Here is a 27,503-nt window from a genome sequence, read left to right as displayed (position 1 = left end):
CTTATTTAGTACCTAATCAATCAGTTTTGAATCGTTTTAATATTTAAACTTTTATTTTTTTAAATCACACCTAATGTTTAGTTTTTGTTTCGTTTTATTACATTTCCTTTAAAAACTTAATGGGTGATCTACACGTGATACCTTTTTTATAGATAAATTACATCATTCAGCACTCAACTATCTTCTCACTCTTATTTTGGTCACTAATGTCTAATTTTTTAAATTTAATTACTTAACTTTCAAATTACTCCTAATTTAATCATTCTAACGTTCAAATTTAAATTTTATGGTTAATTATATATTAATAAAATAATATAAAAATGTTATGTCACATAAATCATTAATAAAATAAATTAGAGTGATTAAAATAAGAGCAATTTGAAAGTAGAGTTGTTAAATTTTAAATTTTAGTACGAAAATAGGAGTGAGAAGATAATTGGATGATGAATAATGTAATTTACCCATAAAATGCAGCGTCATTAGGATTCTAACAACGAAGTATTAAAATGAAACAAAAATTAAATGTTAAGTATGATTTAAAATAACTAAAATTTAAATACTAAAAATGATAGTTTAAGTATTAAACGCGTAAGTTATCCTATTTTTATGGAGACATTTGTAATCATATTCTGCTCTTGAATATGTGTATAATACTAAAATATTTTTATTAAAATAAAGTTTTAATTGATATTAAAACAGAATAATGCATGTGTTCTAAGTACCACGGCTAGGTTTTTGCCGACCTAAAATTTTTAAGCAACAAAATTAGAAGCAAATGCAAAGATACCCCCTTAGCTCCCACCGGGAACCTTTTCTAACGACTGGCTACGTGCTGGGATGAAATGTCTGTGCATAATCCCTTGCATTTGGATAATATTACTGCACTATTTTTATTTATTATATTGCATTATTTTATAATCTTATAATTCTTCTTCACATGTTTGGTACAAGTTTTTGGGCTGCTAATTTTAACTTTATTATATAACTTATTTTATATTATTATTATTATTTATTTTGATTACTAATTTTTATTCTAATTATTAAGTATTAGAAAAACAGTGAAAATAACAACGAATTTTAATCTTTAAATTTTAATGAATAATAATTTAAATGACCAATTACCATGGGTGATCTGTTTTATATATTGAATGGAATATTGAAGCATGTTAAAACCCAAGCTGAGGCTTAATCACTTATGCATAGTTTGGACTAAAAACACAGCATCACATGGGGCGGTGCGCCATATCTAACGTTTTCTGTGTTTCTTACATTTATTATTATTCAAGGAAATGATTGGGGTTGTAATTTCTGTAGTTTACAACAATTTGACTTCTTTTTGGACATTATTTCCCCCTTCTTTTCTAGTATATAGTACTCAAACATACATCTACCAACATTTCATTTTCAATATCCACCGTGCATAGGGATGGACATGGGTCGGGTTTTGTCCAACTCGATTTGATCCAAAAATTTTATATCATTCACCTGATCCGACCCGACCTGATAATATATACCCTCCTCCACCAGACCAAAAATCGATCCGATTTTTAAGAGAAAATCCGACCCGACCCAAAATAATAATAAAATATTAGTTTTATTCAATAAAACAATGATTTAATTTTAAAAAATAATATATATACGAGTATTATTGTAATTATTCCCAAATATATAAGGTAAAATTATATTTTTTTCGGGTCGGGTCGGGTATTTTTCAACCTAAACCCGAATCCGACCCGACCCGAACATCACCTTTAAAAAAAATTACAACCGACCCAACCCGAACCTAAATTTAAAAAAATCCAACCCGATCGGATCGAATCAGATCAGAACCCATTAGATTCTGGTCCAATGCCCATTCCTAACCGTGCAGTTCGGAAACACGAGCTATTCGGTTTTGACATTGGCTTTGCAGATTATGGAGCTACCCTTCTTCTTCCTTTTTTTTTTTTTTGCTTATTACCAACCATAATGATAATGCCATAATAGTCTACATTTATATTTTTGTTGTAAACAATATTGATATTTAGTTTATTAATTGATCGATCCCGATAAGTTATTAAAAAGGTTTGTTATGGGGATGATCTTTCTAATTCAGTTGTTCCATTCACAACATCAAGATTTAGACTATGACCTTGCTTAAGAGATATATTGTGTTGATCTTCTAAACCAACTGGTTGTTGGTAGTATAAATAAATAAATAAATAAATAAATTTATATCTTAATTTTAAATAAAAATTACAATTAGCTATGCATATGCACATATAATAAATTAAAATTAGAAAATGTTAAAAAGGGTAAACCCATTCACCATCGCTCAATCACAAATTCTAAGGGGCTTATGATTGTTAGTAATGAATAATGCAATCATCTAACAAAGTGGTTTTCACCGTAACCTTGGCTTGTTATTGAGTGATCCTCTTTATCACTTACTGATTTTTCACTAAAAATATCATGGCCATGGACAAAGTGGAACCCTTTGGTTGGGAGATTATGAACCACTTGGGTAATCTCTGCCTAAATGCTTCTTGAAAACAACGACTCACTAACACAATATCTCTGTCCAAAATTGGTTCAACCAAGGGTTGTTTCCTATTCAATTCACTTTCTTTCTTACCAAACGCATTCAACTAAAAGGTTGGTGTAATTCATTGTTTTGAATGCCAAAAGAAAGCATGTTAGAAATCATGTCTTCCCCATAATGCAACCTCTATCGCTCATTTTGATAAGTGGGTTTCAAAATGTTTGAAACGAAGTGCCAAGTGTGAACTCCTTTGCTTCAATGTGCAACAAATTCAAAAGGAAAGAACATGATGGCAAGCTTTCCCACCATTTGTTTAAGAACTAGCTAGCAACGCAATAGTCAAAAACATGGTTAGGCTTCATTAATTTAACATTCTCATCAAAATACATTAAACGTATTTTAAAGCATAATTTATTCTATTCATAATATACGTGTTCGAAGCTCTAGCATTTATTAATGGATTTAAATGGAAACATGTGAGATTTTCAGTTAACTTGACTCAACTCGAGAAGCATACTTCTCCACCCTAATGTGACCCGACCTGAGTTTAAGGAGGCTTAATTCGAGTCAAAACTAACTCGAATTTTGAGACAAAATCACACCTCATCTGACTCATATATATTAAAAAATTTTATTTGGTAAAATAGGTACCTAATTGAAAATAAAAATAAAAAAAGGAATATTATAGCAATTATCCTTAAAAATAGAAGAAAAATTATTATTATCCTGAGTCAAATTGAAAATTTTCACCCTAAACCTGATCCGATCTCGCCCTTTACAACACTCGAACCAAAAACATTTTTTAAATCTAATTTTATCGAGTCGATTAAGATCAAATCCAAATTAAATTGTCATCCCTAGTGTCTCATCATAGACCAACTATTACTTGTCATAGAAAATGATTTTATTAATCAATTTACACTTTCTCAAAATTTAAATCCAAGTTTTGAAATTTTAACTACCCCAACACTATCTAGTTGCAATATATATGCTAGAAAATTTCATCTGTTCAATTGAAGAAAAAAGATTCCATTTATTAGACAGCTTTCGTTAACTATTCACTATATTTAAATTAGAATTGTCAAACACGAATCAACCTAATTCAGTGGTTAAAAGGATGATTGCTATCCTTAGAAGTCTCAGTTGACGTAATGTAAGTTCAATGTCCATTAAGAGCGAAATTCTTTTCCCCTCCCATGGAAATGATCATTTTGAAAAAGAAAATACATTTTAAAGCTGTTCGGCCTAAACTTGGCAATTCTACCACAAAAGGATGCAAGAAACCCTAATCTGTTTTCTTTTTCTTTTTCCTTGAAACATAAAAGGAACGGTTTCAACTTGGTATCTGGATAGACAATGTTTCAATTACTTTAATTTGACAATTAATCAACATCTTGTGCAAAAATTATAAAATCCCATTTCTTAGTCTATCTTATCATTTATGTACAAATTTTAATCATGCAGACCTCTTCACATGGCTTAAATCATGCAAACGTTTAAGCCTATGATTTTGATTCTCGTATTGGACTTATATACATACGTGCATACAAGAAATTAAGATATGACTCCTAAATAATTCTCAATAAATATTTTTTTGTTTGCACCTACTTATTTTATTGATTTTAGAAATTAAAAAATTAACGTTGAATGAAAATTAAAATTATGATACCTTCTTGAAAGGCTTGCTCATGCAAGCTATGGACAGATAGACGGGTCTCCCACTCAATTTTTGCATTATCTTAACTTTATATGTTTATATATTCTTTGATACATTAAAAAAAATGGATTCTATATTCTTTTGGATAATCAAATATTTTATTTTACAACCCTAAAGGAAATATACGTCTCCTACATAAACAACCATAGGAGAAGTTCAAGAAAGTTATGATGTTAGTTTAAATGAAAATTGTTTCTATGAAATTTGCTGTGTATATCTTTTTCTTCATCATAAATTAAAGTGTTACATTTGAATTAATGCCTCTTTATATATTACAATAATAATTATATTAATTAAACTATATCAGGTCCATATTTGATGCATAAGATAATTAATTAATCATTCAGATAAAAAAATAATTAGTATGTTATATTACTCAAATTTTCAATTAATTTAAGACTTGAATATGAGCGGAGCTAAAAAAAATATCTTGGGTGTTAAATTTAAAAAAAATATTTTTGGGGTCAAATTTAAGAATCATTTGATGAAATTATTTTAATTGGATGAAAATGAATAATGAGTGTCAATTTATGTTTAAGGGTCAATATTATTTTTAAAAATATATTAATTTTATTTTTAAAATATTTTTATATCGAATTTATAAAAAAAAATTATGACTCCCCTCGTTATAAGCAGTAAAGGAAAATTCTACAACGCTCGACGAACACCGATGAGCACTATAAACAATGAGCACCATTAATTTCATTTATAAAAATTTAAAATTCTAAAGGGCTCAACGTATAATTATAAATTAGTTAAAAATTTAAACGTAAATTATTTAAAATAAAGGGTAAACTATATCAATGACCACCTAACTATTGTCCCTTTTCATTCTGACAATAATTTTTGAAATTTTGTCAATTAAGTCACTCAACTATTTAAATACATTGAATTAAGCCACTTGCCATTAATATTTAACGGATATTTGGTATAATTACATATTTGGTCACTGTTACTTATGTATTCTATCAATTTGGTTATAATTTTAATATATTAAAATAAACTTATCCGCCAATTCAAATGGCGCCTATTAAATTTATTTTTAATTTAACATATTTTTCTCACTAATCTAGAGGAAAGAAAATTTTGGGCATTCAAATGATGCTGAAGGGAATCGAACCTGGGGTTCCTAGGTTGAAGAAGCAAGACTCATTCATTGAAACAAAGTAGTTATTTGGTTTAAACTTGACTACATATCTTATATATGTTGTATATTAATAAAAATGTAAATTCTTAATATTTTATATATCTTAACTTAAATTTACATACTAAATTAATTTTACATCTTAACATTAAAAATATTTTTTTATCTTAACATATTAAATATATTTTATTATTTTCGTAACCTAAAAATATATTTTATTCTTATTTTAATTTAAAATATATTTTAATCTTATCTTCAATTAAAAAATGTAATATATTCTTATCTTAACTTAAATATTTATATTTTATTCTGATAATATTTTAAATTTAAGAGAAAATATAATATTTTTTTTGGTTAAGATAAAAATAAAAAATATATTTTTAGTTAAAAAATATATTTTTAAGTTAATATAATAAAAAATGTGTTTTAAGTTAAAATAAGAATTAATTATATTTAATAATTTAAGGTAAGAATATAATATATTTAATAATTTAATTTAAGAATATAATTTATGTAATAAGTTAAGATAAGAATAAAGTAACTCCTTAAATCCTAGGTTAGTAAAGTCGGGTTAAACTGAGAGACAATTTAAATAAACCCACAAGTTTGTAAGAGACTTTGACCCAAGTTTGAGTATAATTGGGCTTGGATTGAGCCCAATAACTGTAAAAGGGAATTTTTAAGTTGTAGTCAAAGTTATGAGGACCAAGGGGACAGTTTCACCATTTTAGTTTAAAGGCTGAAAAACCATTAAGGATTGGTGATATCACGTTTGATTCCCTCTCATACCTCTTTTACATAACTTTGTCTTCTTCTCTCCTTCAAACTTTCTCATCCTCCATTGTTTATTAGCAAAGTTTGAAGATTTATTATCCATCAGCTTTAATCTGAGACACCAAGGTAAGAATTATAATCTTCATCCTTAGGGATTTTATTCAAGCACTCAATCTCCTCATTCCATCATGGTATCTAAAATGTGGGTTTTAGTGGGGGTTTAGAATCTCATAACAAACCAACTCATTTTTCTAGAGATTCAAGCCTCAAGAAACATTCTAAATTTCTTTCTAAACTTCCCCAACAACATTAATAACCATTATGCTTAATTATTGTTTAGTGAGGGAAGTTGGAGAAAGCTCCAAGTGCAAGGAAAAGGAAAAGCTCACTCATGCTTGAGTTGAAGGAGCTTCCAACAGCTTAGAAACCCAAGGTAACTCACTTCTAACTCATCTCTACTGAAATGCAGATCACTAGGTGTGTTTGTTATGTTGCATGAGTTATGAAGCATATTCATGGTAGATTTAGCATCTAGTGTTTTTCAGTGTGTTTATGAACTTATTATGACCCCTATAATCAAACATAACATTTTAATAATGTTTGGGACCTCAAAAGGATTTATAGGAGTGTTAGAGAAGTAATTTCATGCCCAAAACATGGTATTTTTGGGCACGAGTAATGATACTGAAAGAACAGTATCAATATTGTTCTTCAGATGTTAAAATAATTGGGGTTTTGGGCTAGAAGTATCGATACTCATATAATGGGTATTGATACTATAGGTAGGGTATCGATACTCGTAGAGTGGTATCGATACCAAGTTCAATTACCAAATTCCAATAGCCATTTTTGGTATCCATACTCATGGGTGTATCGATACCGAGGGTAGACTATTGATACTCCCCAATGGGGATATCGATACTTTTCAAAACATCGAAGCCAAATTTGGTATCAATACTCATGACAGTATCGATATCCCATACCAGAAGTATCGATACTCAAAATAGAGTCTCGATACTAGCCCTTTGTTATCAGTCTTCAATAAGTCAGTAGTATCGATACCCATATGGTAGTATCAATACCCAAATGTCAGTAAAGATACTGAGGGGCTTAGTATTAGTAACCACAAACAATTTTAGGTAAAAAACCTAATAGTTTTAAGGGATAGAACTGAGGGACCCAATGATAATAGGATGCCATGAAATAAAACTACAAATGAGAACAATAATAAACTCATAACAGTTAGAAACAATAAAAGTTAGGATGACATAAAACTAGCCTTGTTTGATGCTCGGGACACAATTAGGACAGTCGAGTTACTTTAGCAGATACGATCGTACAATTGGATTTTCAAGTTAGTACCAAAGCACTTTAGCTGCCAGTTTGGCGCATATTCCCCAAGACTTGACAGAGTAAGTTGATCGGGTGTACGTTTTCGATGTAGTTCCATATCTCACCCAAATACCCAAGGGTATTTAGGAAGGCTAGAGGGGTGTGTGAGCTACGAGATGCAGAACCCTCAGCCACACCATGACACCTACCTCAATATGTCATATAAGCATTTCCTCACATCTTCATACCTATGCCTCTAGCATGCACATTTAGTGAATGCATGTAGTATAGTATATTTATTAGTTAGGCACTGAGCTCGTAAGCTCAGTGTTCGGAATGTGTTTCCGTACGCAGGTTCTTAGGAGGCTATTCATGAAGCGTTATCGTCACCAAATATTTTACTACCACAGAGGCACCAGAGTACATCTTGATTTATTTTAGAGGGCATGCACTATTGTAGATCCTTTTGTATTCAGATGTAACTCTATTTTGATTTTTAAACTTGGTGTATTTATTTTGGATGATTTGGGAGCTCCCCATATTTTGTAAACTTTGAATTATTACGCTTTATTTTATTTTACTTGGGATGAATTTTACATGATGTCTTATTGTCGTTTCTAAAGAAAATTTTAGATTAGCCACTCTAGTGGTCCCATATGACATCACAATCCAATGATCTTTGGGTCGGACTGGATTACGATGTTATAGATAAAATGTATATTTTTTAAGTTAAGATAAATACTAAAATATAATTTTAAGTTAAAATAAGAATAAATTGTATTTTTAGGTTAAGACAAGATTAAAATATATTTAATAAGTTAATATAAAAATAAAATATATTTTTAATGTTAAAATGTAAAATTAATTTAATATGTGAATTTAAGTTAAGATATATAAAATATTAAGAATTTAAATTTACACTAATATACAACATAAATAACATATGTATTCAAGTTTGAACTAATTAACTATTTTGGCTCAATGGCTGAGTTTTGCTTCTTCAACCCATAAACCCGATGTTCGATTCCCTTGGATATCATTCTCTGATTATTGAGAAAAATATATTAAATTAAAAATAAATTTAATTGTCCAATTGGATGGTGACACTTAGCACCAATGACACATGACACCCTTTGATTTGAGGGTTAAGTTTATTTTCATTTATTAAAATTAGGATCAAATTAATAGAATATATAAGTAACAATGACCAAATGTGTAATTATTCCAAATATATTAACTATCACATCAGCTTCTCCATTAAATATTAACGCAAGTGACTTAATTGAATGTATTTAAATAGTTGAGTGACTTGATTGACAAAATTTTAAAAATAATGGTCAAAATGAATATAGGCAATAGTTAGGTGGTCACTAGTGTCACTGGTATAGTTTACCCTTTATTTTAAAAAAATTTAATTTTTAACTAATTTATAATTATACGTTGAGTTCTTTAGAATTTTATATTTTTATAAATTAAATTAACGGTGTTCTTAGTTAGTAGTGTTCGTCGAACTTGACAGACTCATTCAAACAGTAAATGACAAATTATTCTCTGAAATTATATTTTTTTGTATTGATATTTTTTTTCAAAAGTAGTATTTGTATATTAATATCTCCATCAATAGTATTTGTTTAACAATGATAATTTATAGGGATACCAATAGATTTAAAAATATTTTTAAAGGTATATATATTAATTATATAAAAAAAATTACATATAGAGTCTGCACAACCAATAAAATAAATAATTAATTAAAATAATTAATTTTTTAAACGAACACCCATCAATTTTTGAATACCATATGTATCATGGAGACATGACTAAAATTGTGACAATATTTACAGGATAGTTTTATCTTATGACAACTTAATTTAAGATTAAAGAATGAAAGAAAATAAACACAATTCAAAATATTATAAAAATTATAACATTTTTTATTGAACGAAATCTAAATTATTAATTTTTTAATATTTTCGATTAAACTAAAAATGTTATGAATAAAGTAACGTGAGAACCGAAAATGTTACTGAGAATAATAACAATTGAAAATTTTTAAAAATAATTTAATATTTTAAATTATATCTTTCCTTAATTTAGACTAGTTTTTCTTAGACACTTGTGTATTTACCTGATACTTACCTGTCCTAAAATTCGTACACTTACCTACATGTACTTATCCTACCACGTCGACCACGTGGGCTCGAGGCTTCGCTCTTAAGGCGAGTACGTTACACCACCGTCTACTGCGAGTACGTAATGGATACCTCTCATCCAATAAAAATTTAACATGATGACGTGGACCAAAGGGGAGCAGCCGAAGTACCAGAGAGGAAATGACAATGCCATGTTGACTGGTGGTGGCGCTAAATTTATTTTCAGTTAATGGCGGTTAAAAATATTTAAACGTGGTTAAAACTCTGGTAAATTTGAGTTAATCAAGATTTAACTGTGTTTCTCTCTCTCTTTCCCTATAAAAAGAGATTGCGCCATTCGAGTTTCTCAATTGACTCCACATTTCATTTTCCTCCCTTTTCCATTTCTTCCAAACAGTTGAATTTGAAAGCATTGTATGATCGAGAGAAAGGGAGAATCAACAATGGGGATTTCTCACAGCTGCTTCTCTTCATTCACATTGCTACTCATTCTGTTGTTCGTTTGTGTCAGTGCCACAGCCCAGAAAACAGAGCTGAATTCGAGGTACATTTTCCACTCTCCCGGGAAACAATCGGCTCACCATGATTTCTCCTCCTGTCATTTAACTTTCCCGGAAAGCACTTTCAGTGGTGCCAGCTAGTTTTTGATCAATTCTTTCGTTTGTCATGGCAGGCTTGCTGAGGGAAACAAATTGCAGGATTTAAACAAGTCATCAATGGCACACCAGTGAGTAATCCATTTCACTTAATTCTTTTCACGTATAAGCCATTGAGATTGGATCTGATAGATCATACCAGGAAGCAGATGATGAACCAGCTAACAATTATAAGGATTTGTTTTCCAGTTGTCAGTTTCGTTTTTTTCCAGATTTAAAGTGTTGCCTATATTTTCAGGTTCGATGATGAGAAATGGAGAAATGAGCATGCTGTGGAGAATCCAGAGGAAATTGCTTCAATGGTTGATATGTGAGTCTCATCCTTTCTACAATAGATTGGATCAGCTGAACTTTAATTTAGTTCTGCATACTTATCAAATTGTCAGTTCACATAATTAATAGTTAGTTCTTTGTAAATGAAAAAGAGAATTGATTCCACAGGAACAGCTCCCACATGCAGAAATCTGTAATTTCTGACAAACATCCCTTTTCTCCTGTCTTTCTTCTCTGGTTCTAGGCTAGTCAAAATGTCCTTTCATGTACGTAATCGACTCTCGAGATGATTCATATAATTTTTTAACTATGTTAGTATTCGAATTCTAAATCTTTCATCTATCTAAAGCTAGCTAGGACATGCAGTAAAAGGTATAAAATCTCTTCCCTACTTCATGATTCTTGAGGAATCCATTGCCATGTTCTTCACTGTTATAAAATTTGGTTTAGTCTGGGCCAACTTTTTTAACTTGTTAGCCAGCTGAAGCGCATGCCCTTGTCCCGAGATCCGCGCATCTCGTTCATCTATTATCCCTTCCTTGTCCAACTATAATTCCAACATCACTGAGCGTTATATTCAATCACTAAGCCAAATAAGGATCACTCTTGAATTATTAGTTCCCATCACTAAATTCTGATTCGAATGAGGTAATATTGTATGTATGATGATTATGATGTAATCATGGGGTTGTTTTGGATGTTTATGCAGGAGCATAAAAAATAGTACCGTGAGGAGAAACTTGGGATATTTCTCGTGCGGATCAGGGAATCCGATCGATGACTGTTGGCGGTGTGACCGGCTATGGTATCGTAGGCGGAGACGCCTTGCGAACTGTGCCATCGGGTTCGGACGCAATGCCGTCGGTGGTCGTGATGGAAGGTACTACGTTGTGACTGACTCTGGTGATGATGACCCTGTGAACCCTAAGCCAGGGACCCTGCGCCATGCTGTTATCCAAGACAGGCCTCTTTGGATCGTGTTCAAGCGTGACATGGTGATCACGTTGAAGCAGGAGCTGATCATGAACAGTTTTAAGACGATTGACGCTCGTGGTGTCAATGTTCATATCGCTTACGGTGCCTGCATCACCATCCAGTTTGTCACCAACATTATCATCCATGGACTCCACATTCATGACTGCAAGCCCACAGGGAATGCCATGGTTCGAAGCTCCCCGTCTCATTATGGATGGAGAACCATGGCGGATGGGGATGGCATTTCGATCTTCGGTGCGAGCCATATCTGGATCGACCACAACTCACTGTCTAATTGTGCTGATGGACTTATCGATGCAGTAATGGGATCCACAGCAATTACAATCTCGAACAACTACTTCACTCATCACAATGAGGTCAGAATCAGATGGATAATAGATTTATGCTTTGGGAAAGACTTGAACCAATTCATTCAAGTTATGTGATTGCAGGTTATGCTATTGGGACATAGTGATTCTTATGTAAGAGACAAGCAGATGCAAGTCACCATTGCTTATAACCACTTCGGTGAGGGTCTTATCCAACGAATGCCGAGGTAAGAGCATTCTTAAAATCTCGTCCTACTGTAATCTCTGTGTCCTTTTCTTCGTAAACCGACTCGATTTGCCTTCACCGATATCTTACAGGTGTCGACACGGATATTTCCATGTAGTGAACAATGACTATACACATTGGGAAATGTATGCAATTGGCGGAAGCGCCGATCCCACCATTAACAGCCAAGGCAACCGTTTCCTTGCCCCTAATAACCCCTTTGCCAAGGAGGTATGTTACATTAATCAAAACCAACAAAAATTTTCCCCCCATTTAAAAGTGGTAAAATCATGATGCCAAATTTTGTTACATTTGATATGGTTTAGGTTACAAAGAGAGAAGGCGGATGGAATGGTGAATGGAAACAATGGAATTGGAGATCGGAAGGAGATCTGTTGTTAAACGGAGCATATTTCACTCCATCAGGTGTAGGAGCAGCTGCTAGCTATGCCAGGGCCTCGAGCTTAGGTGCCAAATTGTCTTCCTTGGTCAGCATCATTACTTCAAATGCAGGAGCTCTTGCCTGCATCAATGGCCGAATGTGTTAACTCACGTTGTCTTAACCGAAATTCCAAGCAAAAGGAGATGAAAACCTACTTGTTTTCTTCCCATATGCATATAATTATGTTGTTCCATATAGCACGTAGTGTAAAACATTTCACTTGTCATAACATGCCATTGATCGACCTCGGCCTCTTTTAAGCTGCGTTAGTGTTGCTCATTTCCATGTTTTTGCTTCTCTTTGTAATTATGTATTTCCTCTTACCAGTCTAATGACTCAAATTGCTGCTTACTTTAAAAGATACTGGATTATGTATAAGCTTTTGAGAACAAATAGGCATGTAATCAACTCAAAGCCGATCCTGTTGGTTCGTGCAATCATGTATGACATGCATTTCATTTCTCACCTGTTTCGAATTCAAACCATTAATCATTCACTACCACTTCCTACTAGACAAGCAGATATCAATAACAGTAAGGCAAATACTAAGACAAACAAAGCTCAAAATGGGGTGCCAACTTCACTCCTTGTTTCTGTAGGGCTATACAGAGCTGATCTGTTCCTGGGCCTATTCTCTTCCAGCTGCTTCACAACTTCATCCATGGAGGGTCTCACCGAAGCTACGGGAGCACAGCATCCCATTGCAAGCTTCAGTGCCTGAACTAATCCGTCTTCCATTGGACTTCGGATACCTTTCAACACTTCTATGTCAAAAACCTCCATTGTTGTCTCTTCCAATACTGCTGCTTTCACTATCGAAGGCAAATCCCCTGCATCCTGGCCTCTCCCATTTTTCCCAGGTTTCTTGCCTATCAAAATCTCCAATAACAATATCCCAAATGCATAAACATCTGTTCTGGTGTTGCATTTCTTCATACTTTGAAGTTCTGGTGCCTTGTAACCTTCGCTCTTTGCGACAGCCACCATTTCTTCAGCTACAGCTGGGATCATTAGCCTGTCAAGTCCATAATCAGCAAGCCTGACCACAAAGAAGTCGTCTACCAGCACGTTTTTGGACCGAACATTCCCGTGGGTGATTGGTGTCTCGAGACCTGTATGAAGATGTGCTAGTCCTTTGGCTATTCCCAATACAATCTTGTGCCGCCGAGCCCAGTTCAAAACCGGCTTTCCTGCTCTTGATTCTGCATTTAATCACAAACATACAATAACAATTCGGTAAATTCACAAACAATGGCCATTAATTCACATGCAGAAAAGATTCAACATGCTTACCAATGAATTCATCTAGTGACAGTACAGTTAATTTCAATATATTTACAGATAAAGTTGATACCAGTATCAAATGACATAAATATCTTTTGAAACCTTAAGGAAAATTTAGCACATGCATACCATGTAAAAAGTTATGCAGGCTTCTGTTTGGAAAATAGTCATAAATAAGAAGCTTCTCCCCTCTCTTCCCCTGATAGAAAGCTCTCAGTGGAACCAAATTCTCATGTCTAACCTTCCCCAGCTGTCTTATAACTGGCAGACACGAACTCCGGTCATTGCAACTGCCTTCCCTCAGCAACCTCAATGCTATATTTCCACCGTCAGCAAGCTTTGCCTTATACACAGTCCCATAGTTTGTCTTCTCCATGACTTGACCAGTTGCATTTAGTACATCCTCTAGCGTCAAATGCTCACCGCCTTGGAACAAAATTAGTTTGCTATCACCGGTAATTCCACCGACACCAACACTGCTTTCGTCTTCCTCACCCGTCTCCAGTTCCTCTTCACTATCCCCTCCGCTGCTCTTCTTCCTGTTTTGTATATAGCCAATGAACAACGATGCCAAGACTACTACTCCGGTCATTAGACCGATCACGATGCCAGCAATCGCACCTGGACTCAGTTGTGACCTGCCACTGCAACTATTTAAAGGCAACCCACATAGCCCTGGATTGTTCCCTTCAAAAGCTTCATGGCCAAACTTTCTTTCACCAAAATCCGGCAACATTCCAGTGAAGTTATTGTGGGAAAGGTTTAATTTTTCAAGTTTCAAAGTGGCTAAACTCTGTGGAATTTGACCTGAAAGCGTGTTAGTTGAAAGATCAAGCTCTTTAAGAGCTTGAAACCTAGTTATAAACTCTGGGAAATCCCCTAAAAACTTGTTGTTACCAAAATCAAGGGACTGGAGATTAATACAAGTGGAATTTGGTAATGCAGGTCCAGGGAGAGACCCAGATAGTGAATTACCATGAATCTTAAGAGAAACAAGTCTATCACACAAGTTCCAAATGGAGGGAGCTAAAACCCCAGAGAGCAAGTTGTCATTCAAATCAACATCAGATAATGAAGTGCTGTAACCAAGCTCAAGAGGGATAGTCCCACTCAGTGAGTTAATGTTAAGGTAAAGACTTTGGAGCATAGAGAACTCCCCAAGCTCCCTAGGTAGAGAACCAGAAAGGTTAGCAGAGGGGAGCTGAAGTGAAACAAGGTGTAAAGATGGGTCCTTGGAAAGAGAGAGATTGGTCCATTGTGGAGAGGAAAGGTCAGAGCAAGAAAGAGGAGTGCCATTGGGGAAGACCCATTTAAGCCCTCTCCACTGACAAAGAGGAACCGAAGTGTTCCATGAAGATAAGAGTAAGTTCTCAGAGTTACCTTGCAATGAAGCTTTGATCTTTCCCAAGATAAGCACAACATCTGGTGAAGAAGAAGAAGAAGAAGCAGGTGATTCATTGTGTGCTGAAAGTACGCCTTTGGTCAAGACAAAGGAGAAGAAAATGCAAAGAGAGTAAAGTTTGATCAAATCCATGAAAGTACCAGAGACAGAGAGAAGGAAAAAAGGTGCAAAGTTTAATGTTGTTTAGTGGAGTTTTCAATGAGGAAAGAAGGGTTTTCTTTTTGGGAAAGTTAACAAAGTATTTGAATATGAATAAACGGTCATGATTACACTACCCAAACTATATACAAATTCAAACTTGTAGTCACCATTAAAATTCTTGTTTTTCCCCCTACAAAATGTTAATGAAGGAGCAGGTGGAACTGAACTCAGAAACAATAACTACAGTAATCTACAGTTCTAAATCACACATTGAGTTTGCTTTGTATGTTTATGTACTTATTATCCCTCATGGCTCTCTCACCTATGGGACCATGTCCTCGTTATAAATCTACATATTAATCTTCATTTGCTCTAAAAGCCGACAATAATATATATATATATATATATGTATATATATATATATATATATATTTCAAACGTTATGCAAGTAATTGGAGATTTCTTTCTTTTTGCGATTAATGGGACCTCCAATAATGTCTTTTTAGAAATAAAAGAAAGGAAAAAGAGCCTTTTATAGTGGTGCTAACCATGCAAAATATAGGCAGTTTTATTTGAACTTTGAAGCATTTCACTATTCAATTTCACGCCAACCCATTCAAACAATCAGTGGTTTTATTAATCATTATTTTCAGCTATCATCACTCTTTTCTATTGTCCATATATATATATATATATATATATATCTTTGACCTTTGCTTTCTCTTGTAATATCCATGAGAAATAGCGATTGAAGTACAGTATTGAAATCTTAGACGTTTCATTTTTTTTCAATTTGAATAAATTTTAAATTGAATTCAGCTTATAAAATGAAATAAAAAATATATATTGATTTAATTAATATATCCCCTCGTGAAGTTCTGAAATTGAATACAAAAATAGATTCATGAACTTAATGTAATGAATTTTGAAATAATGTAGCCACATTTATGAAGTGGAAACAAATTTTAACTACGCACTATACCTACGATGGCAGGGTGCCGGTTCTATCTCTATACAATGTCGGACAACATAAAGTTGCAGAAATAAAAATACCAACCGCTCACCGTCCCATTCTTTACTATGGCCAAACAAGTGGTACTACTTACATTTTAGCTATGATCAACAACTTTCCCTTACATTTTTATGATTTATGTTAGGGTAAACTGCACGTTTGTTACCGGTCACTTTTCCTTCTTTTTTTTCAAATTTAACGTTTTAGTATAATTGACTGCTCCTCTCCCCCTTTCACTTGGATATTTTACCCCAAAGTTAAGAAAATGGTGAAGTTTATACAATCTAGATGGCCATGGGAGGTCCACATATAGCCTTCATACACCATAGCTCTTTATCTATTATGAATTGTGTACAAATCTTTCTCTAATCTGTAAGATATAGTCCACTTTTAATTCGAATATCATGTAGTTATCTCGAAAAGCCAGTCTCAGAAGTACGGATTCAAACATCTTACGAGTACCAAAATTAAGAAGTTGCTAATAACAAGGCAACAAACGAACACATGATTCATCCAATGCAACAAATAAAATGTTGTTGGATTTTTACTATGTTTATTCATATCTCCTAAAAATTTTTGAATCAAAATCATAGTTACAGGGATAACTAATTATTTAATGCCAAAAGATACGGACCACTAAACAAGTTATTAGATACTTGAGCAACATAAATCGGGAATGGAGGGCTTGTTACCAGTAGTCCTTGCAAGAACATAAACCATTCTCAAAATGGTGAAAACGCTTCCGATCCCTGACAATTATTTCACGTTTGTAGATCTTCGAGATCAGTTTTATCGAAGAGTGACAATCCTCGCATACACGGAGGTTCTTGACAATCCGGAGTGGCGTTCCAGGGCTTGTGTTGATTAAGCCGAATGCAAGGGCAATCCTTTCACTGTGATAGTGTAGTGTGCTTTCTTTTTCTTCCTCGTCGTCGATGTTGAGCAGAACTCGAGAGGTATCCGGTTTATATCCTACCGACCTCATTTGCTCTGCTATTTCCCGTAGCATTGAATGAATCTCTTGAGCACTGGGATGGGACTCATCTTCCACAAGAAACTGATGAACGACACCGTCAAGCTCAATCCAACTGCACCCGGGGTCTTTTCTTACATCCATCTCCTTCATTTTTAATCTCACCCTTGCAACTGATTCCCAATCTCTAGAAGCAGCATATATGTTCGACAACGACACGTAAGCTCCGCTATCACGAGGAGCTATATTCATCAAAATCCAAGCCACATGATCACCCATCTCGATGTTTCCATGCATCTTGCAGGCACCTAACAAGGCCTTCCATATCACATCGTCTGGTTTTATTGGCATGTTTGATATGAACTCTTCAGCCTCTTTAAGTAGCCCAGCACGGCCAAATAGATCAACCATACACCCATAGTGCTCAAGCCTAGGTTCAAAATCAACTTCATTAACAATATGATTGAAAAACAAACGCCCCTCTTCCACTAACCCTGCATGGCTACATGCACTCAAGATGCCAATGTAGACAACATCACTAGGAGTTACCCCCTCACGTTCCATCCTCGAAAAATAATCAAGAGCCTCCATTGCTCTACCATGGATTGCGAGACCCCCGATTATCGCGCTCCAGGTAATCATATTCGGTTTACTTATCTTGTTAAAGACCTGAATTGCTTCCTCAATGCTCCCACACTTGGCATACATATCGATCACCGCAGAGCCAAGAGCGTCGTCGATCACGATCTCATTCCTCTCAGCATACAAATGCACCCATTTCCCCAACTCGAGTGCCCCAACTCTTGAAATGGCAGGAAGAGCACTCACCAAAGTCACATAATTAGGTCTCACTTCCCTAATTTGCATCAAACGAAACATCTCAATTGCTTCAATAAAATACCCATTTTGGGCGTACCCAGAAATCATCACATTCCATGAAATCACACTCCTTTGAGGCATTTCATCAAACAATTCCCTAGCAGCATCTAAATCACCAACTCTTACGTACCCATCAATCATTACATTCCATAAAACAATATTACCTTCTATTCTCCTCTTATCCTTCATCAATTTGGCACCATTTTCAAACTCGGCCATCATTTTGTTAAGCAAAAACTGAGCTTTTTCCATGGCTCCGCACATAATATACATTCTTACAAGATTACTGGCAACAAACTCATCTTTTTCAAACCCAAATTTGACTGCCAACCCATGAACCTGTTCCCCCTCTAGAACCCTCCCAGTTCTAGCACAGGCCTTTAAAACCGAAGGAAAAGTAAATTTATTTGGCAAAACGGTCCCGTCAGTGAGCATTTCAGCAAACAAAAGCAACGCTTCTAACGGCTCGTTCGTTTCATCGTTTTCATCGGATTCTGATAGAGCCCTGATGATTGTGTTCCAAGAAAAACAGTTAGGTTGGCTCATTTGGAGGAAAACCTTGCGGGCGTAATCGATGTCTCGGTGAGCGGAAAGGGAGGAGAATTTGAGGATTTCGGCTGCGGCTAAAGGGTCGTGGATTTGGCCTGTTTTGAGGAAGAGGGCGTGGACTTGGTGGAGTTCTTTCATGGTTTTGCATCTTGTGATTTGCGGGAAGAGTGATGATGGGTGGGTTGGGAAGCCAGAGGAGAGGGAGGCGGCGGTTGAGTTGAAAATGGTCGTTGGGTTCATCCAGGCGGCTCACAGGAGGAGGGTTCTGGAGCTGTGGATGGGATTTTATTTTGGGTGGTGGAGGGAAGGCTTTCCAAGGATATGGCGGGTTTAGGTTAATACGGTAGTAAGAAACACATGAAAAAAAATGTCAAATCAGTACTTAAATTTAATTCAAATTATGAAATTAAACTTAAGCTTTAACTAATCAAAGTATTTATATTGAATATATCTTGTTATTATAAATTACTTTTATTGGATTAATCGAAACATAAGAATTTTGTACTTAAATATAACGAAAATCTATCAAGTATTTAAATTTTAAAACTAAAAGAAACATATATCTTATTCAACTAATATTTAAATTAACAAAAATTTAAAATGATAATATACGAAAGAATTTTTTAGAATCACAATATTCAATTCCAACAAATGATTCAGCCCATGATATCGTAGTTTTCTATTTTTTATATATGGTGAATAGAATATTATCTCAAAAGGATATCCAAAAAGAAGAAGAATAAAAGTTATAAGCCAAGTGACTTCTATTAGGCGTAACTGTAACTGTTAACTGTATAACGCTCCCTCCATCACTCCAAAAATATTCATATTTCAAAACCCTTTTTTAAACTAAAAAATCCGCACTCTTTTACTCCAACTTGTCACTGCCTGCCCCCTTCCTCCTCCAATCATTAAAGTCGTGTCGACCTCCCAATTATGTCGTACACGTGGCATTTCTCAACTCGATGAACATTACACGTTACAATTCCCGAATAGTGCACCAAGTGCCGGTGACAATGAGCGACGGGTGCTCATGTTAAATGACGTGTTACCCCGTGGCGCACGTTAGACTAGACAAATGAGATAACAAAAAAAAGGGTTTAGAACAATGTTTTAAAAATCGGACCAGTCGGTTCAACTGAAAATCGCTAACTAGTCCGATTTATTATACATCGGTTAAACCGTTACTAGTGAACAGGAATGAACCATTGAACCGGACCGGATCGTGAACCGATTGAAAATCGGTTTTGTTTTTTTTCTAAAAAAAATTAAATCAAACGACGTCGTTTGTTAAACAAGCCGAGTCAAACTCAAAAACTTTAAAAGTAAACTTAACTCTACTAAAAAACTCACGAGCTAAAAATTATCAAGTTCAACTCGAACTTGAAATATAATATTGAAACTTGAACTCAAAAAGGCTCGAACTCAAAAAAAAAAATTAGAAGTTCGATTAAAGCCTTAAATTTGAGCTCGATTGAAGCGAAAGAATAATTCGCTCTGTGCTCACCAAAAGGCTTAATGATTTTGAATGCCAAATTATCTCTATTATTTATAGAAGTCAGTTGAGATGCTCTTCTATATTTCTTAGCCATGTGAGATTTTTTTTTAAAAAAAATATTAAATCAAACGACATTATTTGTTATGATTTTTTAACCCCAAATTTATTTTTTGATTATAGTTATATAATTATATTTATTATTTAATATGTACCTTAAATATTATGTTGTAGTTGATTTAAATCATTTTGTTTTACTTGATTTTATGGTTTTTAACTTATATATGTTATAACTTGATTTGAATATGATTTGTGATATAAAAAATTATTTTTTATTAAATGTTTTTTTATATTTTTATTTAATTTTTTTAAATAATTAATTAATTATGACGTCGTCCGGTTCTTCCGACCGTTTCGACCGATTGAACCAGTGAATTAGTGAACCGATAGTATGACCGGTCCGGTTCTAAAAACCATGGTTTAGAATAACCTCGCTGTGACATTCGCTGTAGTCCAGTTCCCTTCCTTTTCGCTTCCGGTCCTCAGCCTGGGCCGCTTTTGAGCTGCCGGTTCAACACTGGATCCGCCAGGTGATGATGTCACAGTGAACTCGCACGTGCCTAAACTGGGTTTGTTGGCACCCAGGATGATGGCAGCTGATTGCTTGTGTGGTACTCCAGTGGTGCTCTCGTTTATGTGTGCATTGTTGTTGTTGTTCCCGCCAGATGCCGCCGCCTCAGTGTTGCTCGGCCTAGCCTGATAGGCTCCCGAATCAGGTGTCATTGCTAGTGTATCGCTTGAATCAACGACCGTCGACTCCCTCATCAGACTCTTCGGATTTGACGGTCTAGATTGCTCTGTCCTCGCCGGTATACCTTGAGAAGTGAGCGAAGTTCTGGATCCTAGCCGAATCCAACGCATTCCTTCTAGCCGACGGTATGGGAGGATTAGAAGCTGATTCCGAAGCCAAAGCTGGAACTGAAACTTGAGAAACTCTACTGACTATAGGAGAAGCTGAGGTTGTGACAGTTGCGGCGAGGGAAGAGGAGGAAGGATAGAGAAGATCAGCGCTGAAATCGCGGTCGAAGTTGGCGTCGCTGATAGGATAGTGAAGCCACGAAGAAAGTTCATCTTCTTGCATAAAGAGATGATAAGAAACCGAGTGGTGTTGCTCCCGGTGATGATGCTTTTGAGATGGTGATCGGATCTCAATTGGAGCTGAACGGTCAGCGTCGGGAAATTCGAACGGCGCTAATTTATTGAGAGTTTGTTGATTTTGGGACTGCATAACATGTTCGTTTTGCCACAACAGCTCCGTAAGTTGATCGTCCCGTCTGTTTTGAAATTCATCAATTTATCGATTCACAATTTCCATGATATATGAAGAAACTAAAAGAGGTTACCTGGAATGCTTTTCAAGAGGAGAAGATGAAAGGATTGAGTAATCGCCATCCATTTCGAAATCGGGAACGCAGTGATTCATGTTCATCCTATATAAAACAACCACCAAATCTAATAAAGCAAAGATCAATATAAACAAAAAAAGAAAAAGAAAACTCACCTAGTTCAAGTATTTAAGCAAAGAAAATGAGAGAATTGTTTGTTTTTAGGGGGGAAAGGGCAGAAAAGGCAGGTGTTATCTTGGTTGATGTGCACAGCCGCAGTACATTCTTCCTCTCCGCTTGTTATGAAATTGATGCTAAAAAACTCGATACAAAAAGGACAATACAATTGAAAAACAAAATCTAAATCCATGTGTCGCCTTCAGTTAGCTCCCTTGTTTGATTATCATTAATAATAAGATTATTAGAATCTTATATTACTTTACATATTACTGAAAATATTATATTATTTTGTTTGATTTGTTTGACAGAAATATAAGATTACAATGTTTAGATGAAAGAATATAAGATAAGAAAAATATTTGTTACGAAATTATCTTTATGATAGATTTTATTTTATAACAAATGAAAGTTCATAGAATTTTTTTTATTATTTCTAACTTATACATTTTCAATAAAATTTGTACACAAATAATTTAATATATATTTTTGTCATATTTAACTTTTTATTTATTTAAAATATTAAAATATATTTACACCAATATAGTTATGTGTTTAATTTTAGGTACTAAAATATTGAGAGATGTACATACTTACACCGGTATAAGTATGTGTTAATTGTTACAGTTTTGTTCATACTACATGTATATGTTGGAAAATAAAATATCATATCAAATTATATGACAAAACTAAGAGAAAATATTAAAAAATATAATATGAAAACTGTAACATCCTCCATGTCGGGTGAGTGATTAATTTGCAAAGTTTCAACATTTGGTGATTAAAGTAGAATAATTATATAGTTTAAAAAGTATGGTTAGTAAATATGAGATGGAGGTAAGGACCAAATGGTCATTTGTAAGGAAATTTTAATTAAAATAAAATGTTATGGGGTTATATGAGAACCCACGTGTGACATTAGGTTTCCAAAACCATCCCATTTCTTCTTCCTTCTTCCTTATTTTCTTCTCTTCCTTCTCTCAACGTGGAGCTTGCAAGTAAAGGTAAGAATCTGAACCTTAGTAGTTTCTTTGATTTTTTAAGATTGGAAATGAAAGTTTGGATGTTATATAAGCTAAAGGAAAGCTTATATGACATTAAAACAACAAGATAAGTGTTTTAGAGATAGATTTGGAAAATGAAATTTTAGATGAAATTTTGATAGGAATGAGTTTTTGAAGTTTGAATAAGATTTTTAACTTGTCAAGAAGCTAACTAAGAAGTATGAGGTGTTAGAATTCAAATTAGAACATATTGGAATTTGGGTTGGATTCTTAAATTCTACATGGAGAATTAGATTTCTAGGTTTTAGAGGTATTTAATGGATAATAATTAGTTAAAGTAAGTGTATGAAAGCTAAGAGTAGTAAAGAGAGTGAAATATGTATGTTTGAGCTGAAATGGGATGATTTCCGAGCTCAAAATAGGATTTTCTGGGTTAGGGGAATCGGTACCCATTCAAGGGGAACCGATACCCCCTCAACGGATATGAATTTCCAGAATACTAGAGGGGAATCGATACCCCCAGGGGGGGAACCGATACCCCCTCAACGGATATGAAATTCCAGAATGCTAGAGGGGAACCGATACCCCAGGGGGGGGAACCGATTCCCCCATGAGAAAAAAAAAGAGAGAAGAAAAGAAAGAAAAACTAAGCTATTAATTTCTTAAATTAATAAGCTATTAAAGCTTAATTGCAAGACATAGACATCTGATGATCATCTTGAAAATTATGTTTATGTAGATACCGAGCCTACACAAGTTCGGGAACAATCTACCAGTAGGATAGATCGAGGAAAAGGCAAAGAAGTATAGGTGAGTGCATATGCATAGCATGATTATAGAAATATACTCCATTCTAGACTTGTGATAAGTCTAGATTTTATATCTTGGTACATGAGCATAGTCGGTATTATGAGACATGACATGAATTCATATAAAATGCATTATATGACATGACTATGTGGGAAAAGTTATGAGCTATGTGAAAAGGTAAGAATTTACATGTCTACGTGATATAGACTACTTGAAATGTAAAAGCCCATGTTATGTAGATGAGAACTATAGGTATAGTTGGCATGCCAAGGGTAGAGGGTATACTCGGTTCTTTAGGACATATGTATATTCTTTGGAACCTGTGTGAAGTCTTGAAAGACACATACTTGATCCATAGTATATGTATATGATTCTTAAGGAATTCTATGTGGTCCTTATGGACATCATTATATGGCACTACGGTGCAATTCTACGGGGCACTTCGGTGCAATTCTACGGGGCACTTCGGTGCATTTATACGAGCTGTGGTGACAGCATAGTGCACAACCTCACATTACTCAAATACCTTAGGTTCTCAATATGCTATCATGGGCCAATAAACTTATTAATACATATTCATAAACGTTACAGTCATACGCTTACAGGTATGGGTATTGATGATGTATACTACATTGATTAAGTACATGTTTGCATTTCATCTCATATGATCATGACATTTTCATTACAATTGCCTTATTATTATTGCCTCACTAAGTCGATGACTTAGCGTGTGAGTGTTTCACACGTAGGATCCGAGGAAATAGAAGAGACAGGTGAAGCAGCTTGACAGTATTACTCCTGCAATCATCATATCAGAAGCAACTTAATCAGTAGGTCATTTTGTTATGTAAATGGCAGTTGTCATGTAATTAAAGAGTTAAGTTGTGTATGCTCTGAATATTTTGGTAAACTTATATTACAGTATGTATATTATTGTATTTTCTTAATATAAGTACAAATATTTTACTATTATTTGTTAAGAGTTGTGTTTTAAAGTCAATGTAGTATCTCTGACTCATATCCAGGTCGGGTATGGGTTGAGGGTGTTACATTTAATGGTATCAGAGCTATGGTTTAGCCGATTCTAGGCATAAACCAGAGTCTATAGAGTCTTTAAATGGAATACATGCCAACAAATAGTGAGAACTTCTGATCTGGTATAGTATGAGTATGCTGTTTTGCTAATAGAACAATGTTTATTCTTATTAGATGTCCGGACATAATAGCTCCCGAAGTGAAGCGGGAGAAGATAGGCATGCTGAAAGCAGTAATTCACCTGCCCTGGCCAGGCAAGGTGAAGAACATGCATCTCAAGGAGTGCCTGTGCAAGATCAAGATACGTTCTTCAGAACGTTAGACGCTATTCTGACGCGTCTTCAACCTTCTGTTCCACTAACTCAAAGAATTAATGTAGCAAAAGAGTTGAGAAGTTTAGGAGCTCCCGAATTTAAGGGAGAAGCTGAGGAAGGTCCAGTGTCAGCGGATCTTTGGTTGAATGATTTGAAAATCATGTTAGATGGTCTCCACTGTTCCGAAGTGGAGAAATTAGATGGAGCTGTATCTTTATTGAGGGGTCATGCGAGGATATGGTGGACGAACGTCACCATGAGAATGTCAACCGACCAGTTGACTTGGTCTTTGTTTTTAAAAGAATTTAAAAACAAGTATATTGGAGATCAGTTTATCTGCCAAATGAAGCAGGAATTTATGAATTTGAAGCAGATGAGCCGCTCTGTGTATGAGTACGAATGTGAGTTTAATAAGCTGAGCAGGTTTGCAGCTGAGCTTGTGCCTACTGAAAAAGATGCTTGCGAGTGGTTCGTGGAGGGCTTGCGCCCTAGACTTAAAGAAATGTTGATAGTATTAAACTTGTCCTCGTTCCAGGAGGTGATCAATCGTGCAAAAGCTCTTGAAAGGGCTCAGAATGAAAGATTTGGGGACTCAAGAGTTCAGACATCAAAGAGGACGACTACTTATTATGGTTCAACACCAACAAAAAGGGGAAGAGACTCGGGATTTCGATCACAAACTAGATCAGAATCAGTTGCATCGTCTGCTAGGGGAGCAAGTCAGGCAAGACCTAGACAGACGCAGTCAGTGGAATCCGGTACTGGGAGATCTACTCCGGGTCAAGGGAAACAGTGTGAGCACTGTGGGAAAAACCATTATGGGGCTTGTCGTATGGCTGCTGGGACTTGTTTTCGATGCGGAGATGCCGGACATTTTGTCCGGGATTGTCCCTTGATTGTTGGTGAGCCGGCACCATCTAGAAGAGCTGGTTCTTTCTCACAAAGAGGACGAAGAAGAGGCAGAGGAAGGAACCCGTCTGAATTCTCTGCTCAACCTGAAGTTCGATCCACTGCTCGAGTATACAACCTCAAGACAAGTGAAGACCGTGATGACCCTGATATTATAGCAGGTACTTTTCAGTTGTATGATAAATTAGTATTGGTACTGATTGATCCGGGTTCTAATTATTCTTATATTACAAGTAAGTTAGTAAAGGAGTTGGGGATTCCCTTAGAAGCTACGAGTAATGAGATTATAGTAACAACTCCGTTAGGCCATAGTGCCCGGGTGAATAAAGTCTATAAGGGGTGTCCCATAAAGGTTCAGGGAATTGAATTCCCTGCTAATCTGATGGAATTACCCTTTGACGAGTTTGAAGTGATTCTGGGAATGGATTGGTTGTTCCGTTATTATGGAGATGTTAGTTGCAGATTGAAAAAGGTAACTCTGAAAAGTCCAGAAGGAATAGAGATAAGTGTGAGCAGTGAAAAGTTTAGTCCTTTAGCGAATGTAATATCAGTAATGTCTGCCAAGAAATTATTGCTACAAGGATGTCAGGGTTTTCTTGCAAATGTGATTGATTCAAGAGCTCAAGAGAAAATGTTAGAGGAAATTCCAATAGTTCGAGAGTTCCCTGATGTTTTTCCTGCTGAATTGCCAGGATTACCTCCGGATAGAGAGGTAGAATTCCAAATTGAAATAATGCCGGGAACAGCTCCGATTGCAATGGCACCTTATCGAATGGCTCCGAAACAATTGCAAGAGTTAAAGAATCAATTACAAGAATTGCTAGAAAAGGGATTTATCCAACCAAGTGTATCGTCTTGGGGAGCTCCGGTGTTATTTGTTAAAAAGAAGGATGGATCGATGCGCCTTTGTATTGACTATCGACAGCTCAATAAGGTGACCATCAAGAACAAGTATCCTCTTCCGCGCATTAATGACTTGTTTGATCAACTAAAAGGAGCTTCGGTATTTTCAAAGATCGATCTACGTTCGGGTTATCATCAATTGAAGATCCAGGAGAAAGATATTCCGAAAACAGCTTTCAGAACGAGATATGGTCATTATGAATTCATAGTAATGCCATTCGGAGTAACGAATGCACCTGCTGCTTTCATGGATCTTATGAACAGGATTTTTCAGCCCTACTTGGACCAGTTTGTTGTTGTCTTTATTGATGACATACTGGTGTACTCGAAATCCCATGAAGAGCATAGCACACATATGAGGATCGTCTTGCAAATTTTAAGAGATAAGAAGTTGTATGCCAAATTGTCCAAATGTGAGTTCTGGTTAAAGGAAGTAATTTTCTTGGGGCATGTGATCTCGGCAGTTGGGATTAGAGTAGACCCTCAAAAGGTTAAAGCTATAATGGATTGGAAAGTTCCTAAGAATGTGTCTGAAGTTCGGAGTTTTCTGGGACTTGCCGGTTACTATCGAAGATTCGTTAAGAATTTTTCGATGATTGTGCTGCCTCTAACAAAGCTAATGAGAAAGAATGTACCATTTGTTTGGACTTCTGAATGTCAAGAAAGTTTCGAAGCTTTAAAGAGAATTC

At 35.0% G+C, this 27,503-nt stretch overlaps 3 protein-coding genes and 1 pseudogene across 3 annotated transcripts; 1 reads left to right on the top strand and 3 right to left on the bottom strand.

The window, feature by feature from the left end:
• Positions 1 to 116: 116 nt before the first annotated feature.
• Positions 117 to 15,543, bottom strand: LOC120133230 (putative kinase-like protein TMKL1). The gene is made up of 5 exons (XM_039149859.1): positions 13,956 to 15,543; positions 13,083 to 13,744; positions 10,644 to 10,647; positions 1,323 to 1,329; positions 117 to 128 (listed from the first exon to the last, which is right to left on the bottom strand). Exons 1-2 carry the CDS (start codon positions 15,358 to 15,360, stop codon positions 13,104 to 13,106), a joined length of 2,046 nt encoding a protein of 681 aa, XP_039005790.1. The 5' UTR covers positions 15,361 to 15,543; the 3' UTR covers positions 117 to 128; positions 1,323 to 1,329; positions 10,644 to 10,647; positions 13,083 to 13,103.
• On the top strand, positions 10,014 to 12,895 carry LOC120133232 (probable pectate lyase 20). Its single transcript, XM_039149861.1, has 7 exons — positions 10,014 to 10,185; positions 10,315 to 10,368; positions 10,536 to 10,607; positions 11,280 to 11,922; positions 11,998 to 12,101; positions 12,193 to 12,331; positions 12,427 to 12,895. Exons 1-7 carry the CDS (start codon positions 10,058 to 10,060, stop codon positions 12,646 to 12,648), a joined length of 1,362 nt encoding a protein of 453 aa, XP_039005792.1. The 5' UTR covers positions 10,014 to 10,057; the 3' UTR covers positions 12,649 to 12,895.
• Positions 15,544 to 16,957: 1,414 nt separating the features above from the next.
• LOC120133231 (pentatricopeptide repeat-containing protein At5g48910-like) lies at positions 16,958 to 19,088 on the bottom strand. Its single transcript, XM_039149860.1, has 2 exons — positions 17,063 to 19,088; positions 16,958 to 17,007 (listed from the first exon to the last, which is right to left on the bottom strand). The coding sequence occupies exon 1, from the start codon at positions 19,020 to 19,022 to the stop codon at positions 17,070 to 17,072; it is 1,953 nt and encodes a 650-aa protein (XP_039005791.1). The 5' UTR covers positions 19,023 to 19,088; the 3' UTR covers positions 16,958 to 17,007; positions 17,063 to 17,069.
• Positions 19,089 to 20,743: 1,655 nt separating this feature from the next.
• On the bottom strand, positions 20,744 to 21,792 carry LOC120133203 (annotated as a pseudogene).
• Positions 21,793 to 27,503: the final 5,711 nt, after the last annotated feature.

This window comes from Hibiscus syriacus, unplaced genomic scaffold (assembly GCF_006381635.1).
Source record: "Hibiscus syriacus cultivar Baekdansim isolate YM2019G1 unplaced genomic scaffold, ASM638163v2 tig00110577_pilon, whole genome shotgun sequence".
Taxonomy (NCBI): domain Eukaryota; kingdom Viridiplantae; phylum Streptophyta; class Magnoliopsida; order Malvales; family Malvaceae; genus Hibiscus; species Hibiscus syriacus.
This window is presented reverse-complemented; position numbering and strand designations above follow the sequence as displayed.

Bases quoted from the DNA above. Each gene is read 5' to 3' on its own strand.
- LOC120133232 (XM_039149861.1), top strand. From the start codon at position 10,058: ATGATCGAGAGAAAGGGAGAATCAACAATGGGGATTTCTCACAGCTGC. The intron at 12,102-12,192 runs GTAAGAGCATTC...GATATCTTACAG, and splicing joins CTTATCCAACGAATGCCGAG to GTGTCGACACGGATATTTCC. The intron at 12,332-12,426 runs GTATGTTACATT...GATATGGTTTAG, and splicing joins ATAACCCCTTTGCCAAGGAG to GTTACAAAGAGAGAAGGCGG.
- LOC120133230 (XM_039149859.1), bottom strand. From the start codon at position 15,360: ATGGATTTGATCAAACTTTACTCTCTTTGCATTTTCTTCTCCTTTGTC. The intron at 13,745-13,955 runs GTATGCATGTGC...GATTAAATGCAG, and splicing joins CCTGCATAACTTTTTACATG to AATCAAGAGCAGGAAAGCCG.
- LOC120133231 (XM_039149860.1), bottom strand. From the start codon at position 19,022: ATGAACCCAACGACCATTTTCAACTCAACCGCCGCCTCCCTCTCCTCT.